Source organism: Heteronotia binoei, chromosome 5 (assembly GCF_032191835.1).
Source record: "Heteronotia binoei isolate CCM8104 ecotype False Entrance Well chromosome 5, APGP_CSIRO_Hbin_v1, whole genome shotgun sequence".
In the NCBI taxonomy this organism is placed as follows: domain Eukaryota; kingdom Metazoa; phylum Chordata; class Lepidosauria; order Squamata; family Gekkonidae; genus Heteronotia; species Heteronotia binoei.
Genome location: NC_083227.1, coordinates 165,482,518 through 165,500,057, shown reverse-complemented (window position 1 = coordinate 165,500,057; position 17,540 = coordinate 165,482,518). Strand labels below are relative to the sequence as shown.

At 46.9% G+C, this 17,540-nt stretch overlaps 1 protein-coding gene and 1 non-coding gene across 5 annotated transcripts in view; both read right to left on the bottom strand.

Annotated features, from left to right (window-relative positions):
- GABRB2 (gamma-aminobutyric acid type A receptor subunit beta2) overlaps window positions 1-14,668 on the bottom strand; it is a 286,449-nt gene extending 271,781 nt beyond the window's left edge. For all 4 annotated transcript variants that reach the window (XM_060240635.1, XM_060240636.1, XM_060240637.1 and 1 more), the window contains exons 1-4: window positions 14,647-14,668; window positions 13,476-13,709; window positions 13,224-13,315; window positions 12,120-12,187 (exon numbers count right to left, since the gene is read on the bottom strand). In XM_060240635.1, coding sequence (XP_060096618.1) covers window positions 12,120-12,187; window positions 13,224-13,315; window positions 13,476-13,552 — 237 coding nt within the window. In that variant the 5' untranslated portion in view covers window positions 13,553-13,709; window positions 14,647-14,668. The remainder of the gene's footprint in view (window positions 1-12,119; window positions 12,188-13,223; window positions 13,316-13,475; window positions 13,710-14,646) is intronic.
- Window positions 14,669-16,240: 1,572 nt separating this feature from the next.
- Window positions 16,241-16,315, bottom strand: TRNAT-AGU (transfer RNA threonine (anticodon AGU)). The gene has a single exon. It is a non-coding gene; the product is annotated as a tRNA-Thr (tRNA).
- Between the last annotated feature and the right edge of the window lie 1,225 nt (window positions 16,316-17,540).

Sequence of the window (17,540 nt, the reverse complement as noted above, 5' to 3'; positions counted from 1 at the left end):
AAAATTCCATGTAGCACAACCTAATCATGTATGCCCCCAAAGGATGATCCATCCTGTCCCTTTTAATTGTAGAAACGTTTTGCAAACAAAGGGTTAGATCCAGTGAAATTCGACTTGCAAAATATCCTAGCCAGTGAATTCAGCCCTTAAGAAGGATTTACAAGATAAACTGTAGATGTCTGAGCACCATTGGAAGTCTGCAAAACAAGTCAAGGATGGAATGTGAAATAACTTGTGTATTATAGGTACTGACAGGACTACCTCTATTTGTATTGTTGTGCATTACCTAATATATTTAAGTATGAAAAATTTTCAAGCAGGCTATAGAAGACATGAAAGAAAGAGCTATTCTTACTGTTTGAGAAATTGTCCCCGAAATTGGCAATAGCTGACCTATTAACACAGACACACACATGACATAAACTGAAACCAAAATGGATCAAATGTATAGCTGTTTACCATTAAGGCAGAAATATGTGAACTCTACTTATTTATTTTCCTGGTTTCGTTTTGCTTTGTTTTCCTGTACTCTCAGATATCGGCAAAAGGTCTGTAGATAGTTATCCTTGCTTTTCTGAACAATGCTGCACATGTGTGGTTCTCAGTTAATTCCTGAACACAGCTGGCCAGCACATGTGTGCTGACATTTGCACAATTATATGCATAGTACTTCTGGCTGTAGTATTTCTTTGGTTTTGCAAACATGAACAATCAGAAAAGGAGAAAAATTAACTGAATCTGCAAGAAGTAAGGTTGTCAGCTCTGGGTTGGGAAATTCCTGGAGATGTCAGGGTGGAGTTTGGGAAGGGTCCCCAGTGGGGTACAATACCATAGAGCCCCTTTTTCCCATTGGAATTGATCTCTGTAGTCTAGAGATCAGTTTTAATTCTGGGAGATCTCCAGGCCCCACCTCAAGGGGGGGTATATCTTACTTTCCTGGCCCATAGACTGTATAGGAAAGTGTCAACTAAAGAAGTTCTGTGACATGTTAGCAGTAAAATCCCAAACCGAGTTACGTTTTTCTAAACTCGATGCTGTTTTGAAACCAAAAAATCAGCCATCCTCAGACGCACAACGAAGACAAGACTCTTGTCCCCTTTTGCCTACCTTGTGGGAAAATTTGATTACGAAACTGCTGATTTTTCTGCTGATGGGAAATATCTTAGATGAGACCTACGCCAGCAGAACAACAACAACAACATTGGAAACTGCATGCGGCAATCACCACAGCAGCCCTATAATCCTAATCTGGTTTTACGCTTTCTGTTCTCCTTCTTGTTTGTAGACTTGACAGGAAGGCACCGCTTCACATCCTGCATTTTACAGAAATGTTTACTGTGAGGGGCCAAGGTGACACACCTTCTCGTGGTGCTGACCATATGCTTTTGAAACGTGTTTCCCTTGCTTTTCCAGCAGGCATTTGGTGCCAATTTAAGATGGCTGTACTCCCCACCCCCACCCCCGCAGTTGATTTCAAGATGTGCGTCGGGGGGGGGGGTGCGTTAAGTAAATATGTGAATTTTAATAATTTTTTAGAAATGATTTCCAATTGTTTTCATTTGTATTGTTTTGTTGTGTCATATAGGTTTGTAGGTCCTGCTTAAACAGCAAAATATTACAGCTCGGAAGTACTAATATAGATGGATACGTAAGCACATAAATGTATTGCTTCAAGTAAGCCAAAAAGTAAATTACATGAAGTAGGTTAAACTGGACCTGTGCTTCGAGTAAGCAATATTTCTTTGACGCATCCACTGAACATTTAATATGCAATAAAGCCAAAGGGTTGGAGTTTTCCCATGGACATACAATAAACTTTAAATGACAGTTTTTTAAAGAAGCAAGCTAAAAGTACGGTTTGTTCATTTAAGTAGTGGGCAGCTTTTTAAAAGTGTTCAACATTGCAAGTTCTGCTGCTCAAAACAAAAGGATTCTAGTCAGGGCTTTTTTTGGTAGAAAAGAAAAGCAGGGACTCATTTGTATATTGGGCCACAGCCCCTGATTTCACTATTGTTTCACACAGGGCTTTTTATAGGAAAAAAACAGCAAGAACTCATTTGCATATTGGAGAGCCAGTTTGGTGTAGTGGTTAAGTGTGCGGACTCTTATCTGGGAGAACCGGGTTTGATTCCCCACTCCTCCACTTGCACCTGCTAGCATGGCCTTGGGTCAGCCATAGCTCTGGCAGAGGTTGTCCTTGAAAGGGCAGCTGCTGTGAGAGTCCTCTCCAGCCCCACCCACCTCACAGGGTGTTTGTTGTGGGGGAGAAAGGTAAAGGAGATTGTGAGCCGCTCTGAGACTCTTCGGAGTGGAGAGCGGGATATAAATCCAATATCTTCTTCTTCATCTTCAATATTAGGCCACACCCCCTGATGCCAAGCCAGTTGGAACTGCGTTCTTGTGCGTCCCTGCTAAAAAATGCCCTGGTTCTGGTGGGGCGGGGGGGGGGGGGAGTCGAGTTGCTTGAGATTTCCACTGGCTGGAAAATGCCAATTTTATGATGACCAAAGGCACAGTGAAATATTAGCCCTGTTCTCTGCTACCTCAATTGCCAGAAAAGTCTGTCATCACATGCATTCCAAGTCTTTGATGTCTTAAGGTATACTTTTTTGTTAGCATGTGAAGCTTGTGAATTATGTTGATCTCCATAGTTTCCTCATATCATTCCCCCTCCCCTTTGTTTATATATATATATATATATACACACACACACATTTGTGTGTGTGTTATATGTGACATTGTTCCACTGTGTCTAGCTTATACAAAGCAATAGCTCCTACATACATATTTCCATATTTAGACATAGCCCCTTTTAACAACACCTGAGTTACAGTGGCTGAGTTCATTCCTCGCAAGCAAAGCTGTCCTCCAAGCCACAGTCTTAAATGCTCTTCCCTGGAAGAGCCAGCTCTCATGGGCAGTCTTGCCTGCTTTCCAAATGTTGAAAAGATATAAGCAGGCAAAACCCAGGAAAACCACAATGTGGTGAGGAAAGGCTTTTAAAATTACATTTGATGTTTTTATTTTACTTCTGAAAGCAAGAACTGGGTTACAGAAACCACACTCTGTCAGTATTCTACTGCTGAATTTCCATTCAAGCAGTTAAATTGCTTCTGAACATCTCAGTATCCTGTGATATCACAGCAATTCTGCTAACGGTGCAGAAGAACAGCCATATTAAATTGTTAGCAGCAAAAAGTTCCCACGAGTGCATTTAAATCTGTTTGTACCTAATATGTCTATGGAGAGTTTCTGATCTTACTAACTCCTTAAGCAACTCTCCATGGCAGAGTGGGGATTTGAACCTGGGTCTCCCAGATCCTAGTCTGACACTTTTAGGGTTGCCAGGTCAGTGTTGGAAAATACCTGGAGATTTTGATTGGGGAGAGAGTGTGGTTTTGGAGGGGCCTCGACATGGTACCATCTCATACATTTAACCCTTTAAAACAGCCATTTTCTCCAGGGGAGCTGATCTCTGCCAGCTGGAGATCAGTTGTAAAAGCTGGACATCTCCAGGCTCCACCGGGAAGTTAGCAGCCCTATAACCACTAAACTGTACTGGATCTCAAAAGACAGGGCTTTTTCAGTAGTGGCATCTAGCTTTTGGAATGCCCTTTCAATTTAGGCTAGCCTGCTGCCTACACAAGTCTCTTTTTAGGTGCCAAATTCTGTTTTTTTCACACCAAGAAGTCTTTTCACGCCATTTTAATCTCAAACAGTAATGTTAAGATGCTTAATGGACTATGTTTTAATGCTCTGTTTATGTTTTATTGCTGTGTTTTATATTTTGTTTTTATTATGTTTTCCTTTGTAAGCCATCTCATGCAGGTGCCCTGGACAGATGACATCAAAATTTGCTAAATAAATAAATTAATAATAAACTTTGGTGCTTGCTGCCTTATAAGCATTATGGTATCAGTCAATAGATGAAAAATACATGCCCTCCAATCCAGATTAAAAAATGGAATTAGTCTTTGCAATCTTTCTGAAAGCTCAATCAAAGAAAGCTTGAGTTTCTTTCTGAGAATTCTCTGCAGGTTTAGAAAGACTGGCTCTGGGAAAGATCCTCACCAACGTTCTGTGGTCTCCACTCTTTCCTCCTATCAGTTTCCCTCCTCCCCTGCTTTAATATGTGATTCTGGAAGAATCTGAAAGGAATCAGTGACAAGACAACCCAGGAATTAGTTACCTGAGCCAAACTTCAGGTCAGGATTTGGCTCACTTTTTCTTTTCTACATTTAGAGGGAGGCCTTGTGGGCTGAAAAAGCTTTCTCTTGTGATAGAACCTTTTCGTTTTGCTACATAAGAATAATAGTTTTAATCTTTGAAAAGGTTAGTAAGTGGTCCAGTGGATAGGATGTTAAACCAACTAATTCAATCTCAAATTAAACACCACATGATGTAATTACCACTGAAATCACTTCTGTATGGCCAGTTAGGAGTACAGCGGCTGAACGAGTACATTCCTTGACAGCCAATAGACCCATATAGGAGAGACAAGCAAAGAGAGTCAATCTTTTTTTTTCCTTTGCTAACAACATGGAGTCCTAACTTCATCAGATGTTGTTTAACATCTATATGAGCCCCCTTGCCCAGATTGTCTGGAGATATGGGCTGAGTTGCCACCAGTATGCAGATGACATCCAGCTCTATCTCTTGATGGGGGACCAGGCCGGCTGTGCCCCAGAAAATCTGGACCTGGCATTGCAAGCCATAGTGAAATGGCTCAGGCAGAGTCGACTGAAACTGAATCCAGCAAAGACAGAGGTCCTGTGCCTTAGTCTTGGTGGCCTGGGTAGAGAGATCCCTTTGCCAGCCTTTGATGGGATACCTCTGGTGCCAGCATTGAGGGTCAAGAGCTTAGGGGTGTTCCTGGAGCCTTCATTAACAATGGAGGCCCAGGTAGCAGCCACCGCCAAATCTGCATTTTTTTCATCTTAGGTGGATAAGGCAGTTGGTTCCATACCTGGAGTGTAACAACTTGGCAACAGTGATCCATGTGATGGTCACCTCGAGAATAGACTATTGTAATGCCCTCTACACTGGGCTGCCCTTGACTCAACTCCAGAGGCCACAACTGGTGCAAAATGCAACAACCAGGTTGTTGTTGGAGCTACCTGTACGGGAGCACATCCAGCCTGCGCTGGAAACGTTACACTGGTTGCCTGTGGCATTCCGGATTCATTTCAAGGTGCTGGGTTAAAACCTTTAAAACCTTATATAGTCTGGGACCTGTCTACCTTCGGGACTGCCTTTCTCCATATGTGCCCCAGAGAGCACTACGTTCAGGGTCCCAAAATCTCCTCCAGATTCCCAGTCTGAAAAAAGTTCGATTGTCCACCACTAGAGCCAGAGCATTCTCAACAATAGCCCCCGCTCTGTGGAACGCCCTCCCCGAAAACATCAGGGCCCTGCGGGACCTGCCACAGTTCCTCTGGGCCCGTAAGACCGAACTATTTAAGCTTGCCTTCAATAGTTAAGGGGAGGTAGCAAATATCCCACAGCACTGACAGTCCCACTGGACAAATATAGATACTGAGAAACACCAACGTGCATCTTGGATTTTATGGTTAAAATGTGTAGAATTGATTTTATTGTATATTGTTTTTAGTATTCTATGTGGTTTTTAACTATTGTAGAAGAAGATATTGGATTTATATCCCGCCCTCCACTCCAAAGAGTCTCAGAGCGGCTCACAATCTCCTTTACCTTCCTCCCCCACAACAAACACCCTGTGAGGTGGGTGGGGCTGCGAGGACTCTCACAGCAGCTGCCCTTTCAAGGACAACCTCTGCCAGAGCTATGGCTGACCCAAGACCATGCCAGCAGGTGCAAGTGGAGGAGTGGGGAATCAAACCCGGTTCTCCCAGATAAGAGTCCGCACAAGAAGATATTGGATTCATATCCCGCCCTCCACTCCGAAGAGTCTCAGAGCGGCTCACAATCTCCTTTACCTTCCTCCCCCACAACAGACACCCTGTGAGGTGGGTGGGGCTGGAGAGGGCTCTCACAGCAGCTGCCCTTTCAAGGACAACCTCTGCCAGAGCTATGGCTGACCCATGGCCATGCCAGCAGGTGCAAGTGGAGGAGTGGGGAATCAAACCCGGTTCTCCCAGATAAGAGTCCGCACAAGAAGATATTGGATTCATATCCCGCCCTCCACTCCGAAGAGTCTCAGAGCGGCTCACAATCTCCTTTACCTTCCTCCCCCACAACAGACACCCTGTGAGGTGGGTGGGGCTGAGAGGACTCTCACAGCAGCTGCCCTTTCAAGGACAACCTCTGCCAGAGCTATGGCTGACCCATGGCCATGCCAGCAGGTGCAAGTGGAGGAGTGGGGAATCAAACCCGGTTCTCCCAGATAAGAGTCCGCACACTTAACCACTACACCAAACTGGCTCTCTATTGTCAGCCGCCCTGAGCCCGTTAGGGGAGGGCAGGATATAAATCTGATAAAATCAATAAATCAATAAATCAAAGTCAGTTTGTGGCAAACACTAGATGCATATTTGACCTGGGCCCCAGGTGTTAACTGAGGATAACACACAAAATTGCACTCCGAATTCTCTACCTAACCAGATTGCAATGATGCTGGGTGAGGCACAAAATAAGGCACACGATACACTGAATTAGACAAGTGAGTGTCTGGAAGCTTTAGGGGAAAACATAATGAGTATAGATGACTAAAAAAACTTAATCAAAGGAGACTTGACTTGAATAAGGAAGCTCACTGTAACGGGTTAATAGAAAAAATACGTAATTGGTGCCAGTCCAATATTACATACAATTTGACTTTTTTTAAAAAAAAAAATAGAAAAGTAAGCATTGGAGTGAAGGGCTTCCATGGAGCCAAGACCCCTAATATTTTGCTTTAACAATTTAGGTGCTATTCTAGACAACAGGGGATAAATGCATTTTCATATTGTTGCACTAACCCCAGAAGCAAAGAATCCTATCCCTATATGAATAGCAGACAACCACTGCACAGAATATCACCTTTCAGCAATGATCCGTTCTTAAGGAATAAACTTCAGCAGAGGATTGCGGGCGGGGGGAGGGTGGATTCCACACAAAGGTTCACAAGAAATTTGTGAGGCATTTGTGAGTTGCAAAACACATGTAGTGTCTTTATAGTTCTAGGTTTCATGAAAGGTGGTCAACACTTTTTTTATTTCATGTTAATGAAAGTTCTGAAGTTATACAGGAGAATTCTTGGGGGGCAGATGCCGTTGCTCATTAATTGGAAATGTCAAGAGCTATGAAGTTTATTTTCCCTTGTTTTAAATTTAGATTAAATATGGATGTTTTGTGTTTTTATTCTGTATGATCTACTTAGCAATGTGGTAATACTCTTATTTATGGTTTATACACAATTTTTTTTAGGGGGGGGAGGAAATGGTCATAATCATTGCTTTTGTGTTTGTGTCTGCATTTGTTTTGGAAATGACAAATAAAACTATATTTTAAAAATTAAATAAATGGTTTCATGAACTTCCATTTCTATACAACAGAGAGTGTGCTCAGACTCTAAGCAGTACAACTATATATTTTAAAAAAAAACAGTAAAATGAAGAAGAAGAAGGAGATATTGGATTTATATCCCGCCCTCCACTCCAAAGAGTCTCGGAGCGGCTCACAATCCTTTTTACCTTCCTCCCCCACAACAGACACCCTGTGAGGTGGGTGGGGCTGAGGGGGCTCTCACAGCAGCTGCCCTTTCAAGGACAACCTCTGCCAGAGCTATGGCTGACCCAAGGCCATGCTAGCAGGTGCAAGTGGAGGAGTGGGGAATCAAACCTGGTTCTTCCAGATAAGAGTCCGCACACTTAAACACTACACCAAACTGGCTCTCCAAAATGGCAGCGTGACAGTGCTATACAGTGCAATCCTAAATAAAATGGCACCCTTCTAGGTCCACTGATTATCATAACACTGAAAGACACTAAGTAACGGAATGCTGTGAAACCCTTGAATGATTTCAGCGGATGTCCTGACAAAATATTGCAGTTCGAGTGCTGAGAAAATGTGTGCTGCAGAATTTAGTTCCTAGACTATAGCGCTGGGATGCTGTTTTGGGCCAGCCACAATTTTAAACAAGGCATTATTGTGCTTGATGAGCTCTTTCCTGTCTTTTTTGCAACTACCAATAAAAAGGGCATTGGAGAAGATATTGCGCTTTGCCTAGCTCTCTGCAGTAGGCTTTTCCCCTCCTCTGAGCTGACCCAACCACCCTCCTTTTGGATAATGTCATATTAGCTGGTTGCCTTTTAGGGGATCAGGAAGGAATTTTTGGTGCTTCTTTAAAACTGGCCTGAATGGAGGCCTTTTGCCCTTGCTGAGGAGTAGGTATTCTCTCCTTGGGTCTTTTGACTATAACTAGCTTTGGCAGGAATTAGGTTTGCCAATCTCCAGGTGGTGGACGGAGATCTCCTGGTATTACAACTGCTCTCCAACCAACCAACTAACAGAGATCCATTCCCCTGGAGAAAATGGCCACTTCGGGAGGTGGACCCTATGGTCCCATTGTAGTCCTACACCACCTTTCTCAGGCTCCACCCCCCAAATCTCCAGATATTTCCCAACTTGTAGTTGGCAACCCTAGCAGGAATACAGTATTAGTAAAGCACTTTGAGCCAACTGAACATAGGAGACTGTTTCCAATAGGACTGCCAAGCTTCTGGCAGAGGATCCCCTACCTCCAAATCTTGTTGGCAGAAATTCTGGTCTTACTATAGAGTTCCCAGTAATTCTTAGAGCTACCCTTTCTCATTTTGGGTAGCTCTAAGAATTGTGTGTGCGTGTGCGTGAGAGAGAGATCTTTACAGTACAAACTTCCTGTAAGTAGACAAAGCCTTATTCGTCTTTTCTTTTTTTCTTCCAAGGATGATGCCTCCCCACAACTCTTCCAGCAGTTGCCAGACAATCCCACTTCCCAAGATAGGCTATTACAGGCTGAAGTGGGCCCATGGGCTGGGAAAATAAATGCCTTCGGTGTCTGAGTAGCATCAACCCAGTTGCTCCTGTAGCACATGGAAGGAGGGAGGTACTTGTTTATATGCAGGCAAAGTAAATAAAGCCAGTGTTAATTCTTGCTAAGTTTGGAGCCATGGTGGGTGGGCAACCCCCCCCCCCCCAAAAAACCCCTCTGGTAGCCATGGTAAGATGCTTGTTAGCAGCAACATGCACTAAGGAAGTTTAATTGATGTAGATCAGCCAATAATAAAGCAGTTTACCTGTACGCTGGTGTCTTGTGCCTTATTTGGAGAAACTTCTTTGGATTGCCAGAAACAAGGGTATCTTTACAGCTTTAAAAAAAAACTCTGGGCAAACCTTATTGATAAAACTAAGCTCCTACTGCTTATGTTTGACATCACAGTTATTAAACGAACATCAAGACTGTTTTGTTTTCTTGTTATTTTACCTAAAGTGTCTTTAAGCTCCTTCACCCTGCTTCTTTCAGATGGTTCTTTATTTCTGCACGAAGACAACCTCAGGTATTTGTGCATTCTTTATCATGACAACCATGATAGGTTTGTTATATAATTGCATCGCCTCCAATTAGAAAGTTGAAGTTTCTCTTATGAGGTCTCAGTGTTTGGGATGCAATTATGATTATCTTTCTTCTCAATCAAAACAACAATGGTCGGTAGTAAAACTGACATTGGATTTGGCACCTTTATATATTCATGTCACTAAAATGCTGTAAAATAAATACAGTAGACCCTTCCCTTCCACAGATTCAGGCCTCGTGGTTTCACTTGCTTGCGGTTTGCAATTTCATTATTTGACACAGCCCCTCTTTTTTACTCCCACCACTCTATCAGTACAAACATGACATTATTAAATTTTGCAGGATTAAAAAAAAGAATACTGTTGGGAGGCAGCAAACCCTTGGCTACCAGTATTTGTGGATTTTGCCATTCACAACTAGCTTTAGCAGGAATCCTGGTAAGGAATGTCCCATAAATAGTGACTATCTACTCTAAACAAAATGGGAAATCTAGCAATAAAACTCGGAGAAAATATTCACAAGTATATACATAAAAATGGCATATCTGTGCATCTGCAATTTAGGATAAGTGTACAGAGGGTAATTGGGGAAAGGGAAGAAAACATTATAATGCTTCTTATTTCTCACATTGTGGCTTGTGAGCTAGTCATATAACAGCAACAAGAAGCTAAATACAATACAATAGGGTTTTAAATATACTCTGTCATTATTATGCATTGTAAACAAAATTCAGTACTGCAGAAACATGTTTAACAGTTGTTAAAGCGTAGCTATGAGCATGAACTGCTTAATGTGCTGAGACTGGATAAAGTTTAGTGCAAACAGCAGAGTTTGGGGGGCGGGATTTGCAGGAAATGACAGAGAATACAGAAAGTGAACCAACAGAACTGAAATACAAGATATCTAACATTAACATAGCTATTTCAAGATGTATGAGAATACTGCTCTATTATACTATGGAATACTCTCATTCTAGCTGTATCTAAAGAAGTGAGCAGGGGCTCACAAAAGCTCACACCCTGCCACAAATGAGGTGCTACTGGGTTCTTGCCCTTTTCTACTTATATGGAAAACTCTGTGTGTTTCAGAAAAACATATTTACAACTTTCGTAAGAAAAAGGAATACGAAACAGCTTCTTGAATTCATGTAGCAATTACTGAAGATGTGGGTTCATACAGAGCCAATGAACTACTGAGCTAAATGTCCCAAGCATCCTTTACAAAAGTAAACACAATGAAAAATCACAATATAACACTCTGCAATAATGAACTGGATTCATAGCAGAATTGCAGCTTAAGTAATGAATTGAGCACCCACAACTGTAATTTGTTTTAGCTATAATGTCGGTCATTTTAACAATACCTGAATTTCAGTGCTAGGTTAGCATTATTTATAATGCACGCATCAAGACCAACGTCTGTGATCCTTTATCAAGGACAATTGAAGCTAAAGCTAAAGACCGTTTGCAAGTAGGACAAAAAAGAAGTTTAGTTACTAATCATGTCAAGAGCTTCGCTGAAAGTTTAGTGCTAATTTTCTTCACTCACTCCCGTACCGTGGGTGACAGATGTAAAAGTGGACTTCCTTAGATAGTCAGTACCTTTGCATTTTAGCAATGTTAGGTAAATTAATCTGATGCTGGAAAAGGCCACACTACCTAGCAAGCACAGCTTCTCAGCATGTTAAAATGGGCTCTCCAGCGACTGTTTTTTTTGTTCAATATAAAACCTCCAAAAAGACAATTGTGATCAAACACCAACTCTTCTCAATATATTGTATCTACATTTAGGCCCGCACGCCTCAAACACGGCAGTTTGACCAAACATTCACACAAGTGTTTAAAAAAACTGTTTAAAATGTATTTAAATCGATTGCAACAAGTTGCTATTTGGGTGGGCCATATTAATCCCAGGCCCCACTCGCTCCAACAGTCTCAAACACAACCCAGACTGCCCCCAAAACAATAAGATGATGGATATGTAAAATATCGTTCATGGACTGCAGTGCACACTGCAGCCAGCAGGGGGCGCTCTTGCACGAGGTAAAAGAAGGCCAGTCTCGTTCACCTGACTCTCTCAATAGGGTTAACCGTATGTGTGAAGTGGCATCTGCTAACTAGTAAGACTGTGAAAAACCCCTTTAAGAAATAACGTGGAAAAATCTGTAGACATTCATTTGTTGCAGATATTAATCCAAAAACCAGGATTTGGTTGACCTGACTGCGCCAGAGGCCTCGCAACCACATTCAAGTCAAGGAACTTTTAAATGGATTTTAATTCCCCTCCTTTTAAAAAAATGGAAGGGGTTCTGTTTTTGGGGGGTTTTGTTGTAATAATATGACATGATCCTAATGCTTCCCCTGTTTAGGAGCTGCAGAAAGCCCCTAAATCAATGCCTTGTAAAACTACTCCACAGGAAAACCCTCTAAAGAACACCAAAGCAGGGAACACCCAAGAAGGACATTGGGGCTGGAGCGCAGGAGCGGAGAACCCAATGCACACGGGTGCCCAACGACCAAGACTTGCACAGACCTTTTACCCCATCAGCACAGCGCTCATTTCTACAGACCCTCGTTACCAAGGGAGCAAAGAGAGATCAAGTACTCACCATATTGACTTCGGACACCATGTCTATGCTGGCAATGTCTATGTTCATGCCGACGGCCACGGGGGGACCTGAAACGCAACAATGCGGTGCACATTCAAAGATCTCCACCGTTTCATTCATTCCCGTCTGCCTATCGCGACCACCGCGCGGCGGCAGGGGGAGACTCCCAGGGCCGAGGCACACACCCACGTGCTGCCCCTTCCCGGGTCGCCGCGAGCTCTGGGAGCGCTTTCTCTTTGCCCGACACGTGTTTAAGAAAGGCGAAGTTTCCCAACACCCACGCAGCGCCCGCCCCCTCCCCTTAAGGGACAGGCCACTCGGCGAATCGAGTTCAAGCCGGGAAGGCTTCGAATCGGGTTGAAACCGGCCTTTGAACAGCGCGTTCCCCGCAGCGATCGCCGCCCGCGGGCTCGAGCAAAAGGCACCCCAACGCCTTTGCAAGGAGCCGGCCGGGGGGTTTCAAAGATGCACGCGCCGAGCGCTTTCCCAAATGCAAAAACTTTACAGAGGGGGGTTAAGCAAAATGTTCGTCTCGGCTTAGAGGTGCTGCTCGTTCTCCAAAATCTATCTATCTATTCCAGGCTCGGGGAAGCAGGCGTGGGGTAAATCTCAATAAAGCCCATTAGGAAAGGTCCCCCCGTGCAAGCGACTCTGGGGTGACGCTGCTTTCGCACCGTTTTCACGGCAGGCTGTGGACGGGGTGGTTTTGCCGTTGCCTTCCCCCAATCTTTGACGCCCCCCCCCCCATTTTGCAGCCCTCGGAAGGATGGAAGGCTGAGTCAACCTTGGGCCGGCTACCTGAACCCAGCTTCCGCCGGGATCGAACTCAGGCGGTATAAGCAAGGGGTTTTCGTGACGGGTTAACAGATGCACCACGCGCGCGCGCACACAGGCGCTCTTGCAAGGGAACCAGACGGCGTGCATTTTTAGGGAGATGTCAACGCCAGCATCACGATCGCGGTCCGCGAAGGGGGAAACGGGGAGAGCGACCGGCTTCACTCCGAGCCAGGCTTCGTGCATTCCGCGGAAGCGGCGCCCGCGACCCCGGAGAAGAGGCGCCAGCTCGGCATGCAAGACGCTCTTCGGCAAAAGCCATCGGCTCACCTCCGAAATCCGGCCTCAGTCGAATGTCGTAGCCCTTCAGCAGCCGATCCACGGTCTCTTTCACCAGGGACATATTGCTGGGGTCGTTCGCGCTGAAAAGAAAGGCGGGGAGGGAAGACGGGAGCGATTTTTCTCTCGACGCCTCTCCATTGCATTTCTGCATTTCCCAGTTTATCAGAAGCCAGCAGTGCAATTCAAAGTGAAGGGTGGTGGTGGTGGGGAGGGGGGGGGGGAGATGCCTTGGCCACTTACCTCTGTGCGCACACCACCGTTAGGATTAAAGGCAACGACCATATCCCAAAGCCGCCTTTCTTCCGGACTCTCAGCATCCCTTTAGCGTTTGATAGGATACAGGGCTTCAGCGGCAGAGAAGAAGAGGTCCAACTTATTCTAGCCAGTGCAGCAATTCTAATGTGGAGCGCATGCGCACGGCGTACCACAACATCAAAAGGAGCAGCGGTTGCTGCTGGAGATGGAGCGAATTTCCTTTTTGCCCCCTCCCGGAAAAGAAAAAAAGAAAAGAAATTAAAGGGGAAGAACAAAATGCATTATTTTATTTTGGTTTGGTTTTTAAAAAGACAGTAGTCCATAAGAGAATTCAATATATATATATATATATTTTTTTGTTGTCCTTTAAGGGTAACGCAGCCTGAACTACAGACACAGGGCAAGTTTCGGGAGTTGCAAGCTATTTTGCAACCTGGTTTCAAGGGAGAGAGGTGCAAAAAAATCGAATTCGAGACGGAGAGGGAAATAGGTTAAAAAAAAACGGGAACTCAAAGCCTGCGGGGGGGGGGCGCCAGACTTGGGAACAGCAAACGGTGGGTGAAGCGACGGGGGAAAGGCGGGAGGGGGGGGGGAGGTCCGAGTTTGCAAGGGGTGGCCGAAAAGGGGTTCAGCCTATAGCATTTTGGAGAGGGGCGGGGGGGGGTTAGGTGATGACGAATTTCTTGGAAGGGGTCAGGTGGGTTGCCTGCTGCTCCGGAGAGCAAAAAAAAAGAGGTGGTCTTCGGGACGCAGAAATGGAAGGCTCAGGATTGCGGGATGACGTGATCGGTCTTGCGATCCTCAAGATTCTTTACTGGGGGGGCGGAGTGAAAGTGGGACCCCCCCCCCAGAGCCACATCTCCTCCGAAGGCTCCGATTGCAAAGGCCGCGGCCCCACCCCCCACCCTTGCATTACCCCCCACCCTTTTCTCGGCCCACCTAACCGGAGCAAGTGGCCGGAAAGAATAAGCAAGGTGGGAGGCCGGCTCGTGCCCAAACGGACCGCCGTCAGAAGAGGCAGAGGCTGAAGGGGTGCAGGGAGCGCGAGGCGGCGGAGTTACCCTGGGGGGGGGGGGGGAAAGGGGGGGCTCCGGGCTTTCAGTGACCACGCTGCTGCCGCCGCGGTGCATTTTTTGCACTCGCAGAGCCTGCTTACCTTGGCTGCAGAAACGCAACGCTCGGGGGGGGGGGGGGCCTCTCGGATCTCAGCGCCTCCCGAGCGAGCGGCGGAGAGCGGCGCGCTGCTTCGGAGACGCTTCGGGGGGCATTGCAATCCCCGCGAGCCCCCCCCGGCAGCCCTTGCAAAGGCTTCCTTTTGCAAAAGACGCCCGCCGCTTCGAGCCGCCGCCTCCTTTGCACCGCCGCCTCCTCCTTGGCGTCCTGCAATAAAAAAAAAAGCCAAGCCCCCCTCGGAGCCGCGGCGGATCTGCGCCGCTCGGCTGAACGGGGGCGGGCTGCGCGGCTCAAGGGCTCGCCTCGCCGGGGACCGCGCTGGCTGGCAACGGGGAGAGGGGGGGGGGGTCAGGCAGAAGCCCTTCTTCAATTGAGCCGCCGGATCTTTAATTCGCCGCAGGGGGGGCGGGGGGAGGAGAAGCCGGAGGGGAGGGCGGCCGCGAGCGACTTGTGCTTTGGGGAGGAGGCGCCGAAAGCCCCGGGAAGCTCCCCGGCAAACGTTGAGTCACCCCGCGCGCCCGGATCCGGCGCAGGCCTTGCAAACCCCGCCTGGCCCGCCTGCCTTTGCTTGCATCGCCCGGGGGCTGCAAAGCAGACTCCCCCGCGCCAAAACGCCAGGCGGGAAAGGCCGCCTCGGTCGTAACAGCCGCTGCTCGGCGACAGCAGCCCTGCGCGAAGCCCGCACGGAGACGGGAGCTGCTGCTGCTGCTGCTGGAGCGGGGGAAGAGCGGCGGGCTCCTGGAGGGCAGCTCGCCTGGGCCTGGGCCCGCCGACGAGTGCAGGGGGGGCCGCTGCGGCTAGCCGGGGGATGCACGGACACGGATGCCCCTTGGGCACGAAAGGAGGGGATGGGTCGCCCCTTTGTGGGAACCTTGCATGGCCGCTCGCTTCCCTTTGCAAGGCGTTGCCGCGAGCCGACGTTGGAAGGTACATTTGGAAGGCGGAACGCGAGAGGAACGGCGATGCCTCCGGAGCGGAACGGCGATGCCTCCGAGTGGCGGGAGCGTCAAGGGACTGGAAGGACGGCCTTCGAAGGACGGAGGGCAGCCCCTAGAGCTGGATGAACAACCGTGGGCCTCGACGGACAGCCTCCCGAGTGGAAGGATGGTCCCCGGAGCCAGAGAAAACCGTTCTGGACCTGGAATGACAACGCCCGGGATGGACAGTGCCTGGGAGTAGGATAAGGGTTCCGAAGCTGGAAGGACAGTTCCTGGGAGTGGTTCTGTGACTGGAATGCCCAGGGTAGAAGCCTGGAACCAGAGAAACTAATCTAGGGCAGAAATGACAGCCCCCCCCTCCTAAAGTGGAATGACAGTCCCTGGGAGTAGCACGTGTGTTCTGTGACTGGAATGACAACCCCCACGATGGAATAACAGTACCCGCTGGGAGTCCCAGATGTATTCTGCAGTTGGAATAAGAGACCCCAGAGTAGAATGATGGTCCCTGGAACCAAATGGACTACGCTGGCCATCATTCTGCTCTGGGGGCTAATATTGAACATATATGAACATCTGAAGCTGCCATATACTGAATCAGACCCGTGAGGTTTTTCACACCTATTTGCCTGGACCCTTTTTTGGAGATGCCAGGGATTGAACCTGGGACCTTCTGCTTACTAAGCAGATGCTCTACCACTGAGCCACCATCCCTCCCCTGCTCTCCAGGGTCTCAAGCTGAGGTTTTCCACACCTATTTGCCTGGACCCTTTTTTGGAGATGCCGGGGATTGAACCTGGGACCTTCTGCTTACCAAGCAGATGCTCTGCCACTGAGCCACTGTCCCTCCCATAATTCCAGGCCCAGAGCACTTTATCTGGTTCCAGGGACCCTCATTCCCTCTAGGGACTGTCATTCCTGGTTCCCATTACAACCAGCGGGCACTGATTCTGTTCCCAGGGCTGACATTCAACCCTGGGGGTTGACTTTCCTGTTCCCGTAACAGCCAGTGGGCATGCTATCATCTCCATTGTTTCCAGTGGGCAATCCTCTTTTAGTATGGGCACTTTCACACATGCTAAATAATGCAGTTTCAATCCAGCAACCACTTGCAAGTGGATTTTGCCATTTCACACAGTAAAATCCCGTTTCGAAGTGCATAAAAAGTGGATTGAAAGGACATTATTTCATGTGTGTGTGAAAGTGGCCCAGATCTCTGGGCTTGCCAGTGTGTCTCAGGCTGGGGTGGGGGGGGGGGCTGTAACAGCAACCTGCTTGACTGGGCACTTCATAGTTTGGGTAGCCATGGACAGTGTGGAGTAATTGCAAACGAAAGTCACAGACAGTTGAAGGCAGACAAAGGTGTTTATTCTCCATGGTCTTTGGGCTTGGTCATGGCTCAGATGAAAAGTAGGGCCTACGTAGAGAGTCTTGTTTGAAGAAGAAAAAGCACCTCGTGCTTCAATGAGAAAAGGGAAATGTAGGATCTAAGCAGCCCCTCATGTTTTGATGTCCCCTCCATCAAATCTAATTTCACATCAGTATGCATGGACGGTGCTGTAATTAAAACAACCACCACCACCATAGCTCTAATGCTTTGCAGCACCACTGTGCCACAGAGCCTCATGATTTTTATTATGATCCTTTCTCATGACAGCTCACACCCCTCCTTATAGACTGCAACATACAATTCACAAATCCAGCACTTAATGAAATTTCTCACTGTGCAAAATCATAGATCGAGGGCATGGATCCTCCTGGATTCTATTGGTTTTTATTACAGTGCTTCAAAATACATTGTGCAATCATAGACTGAATCCATGGACTACTCTTTGTGGTAGTGCTATAACATAGTGACAAAATCCTGTACAGAGGTGTGTGACGGACAGCAGACATATGTATACTGAGAGGCAGTGCATGTGAGGTGACAGCTCATGAACAT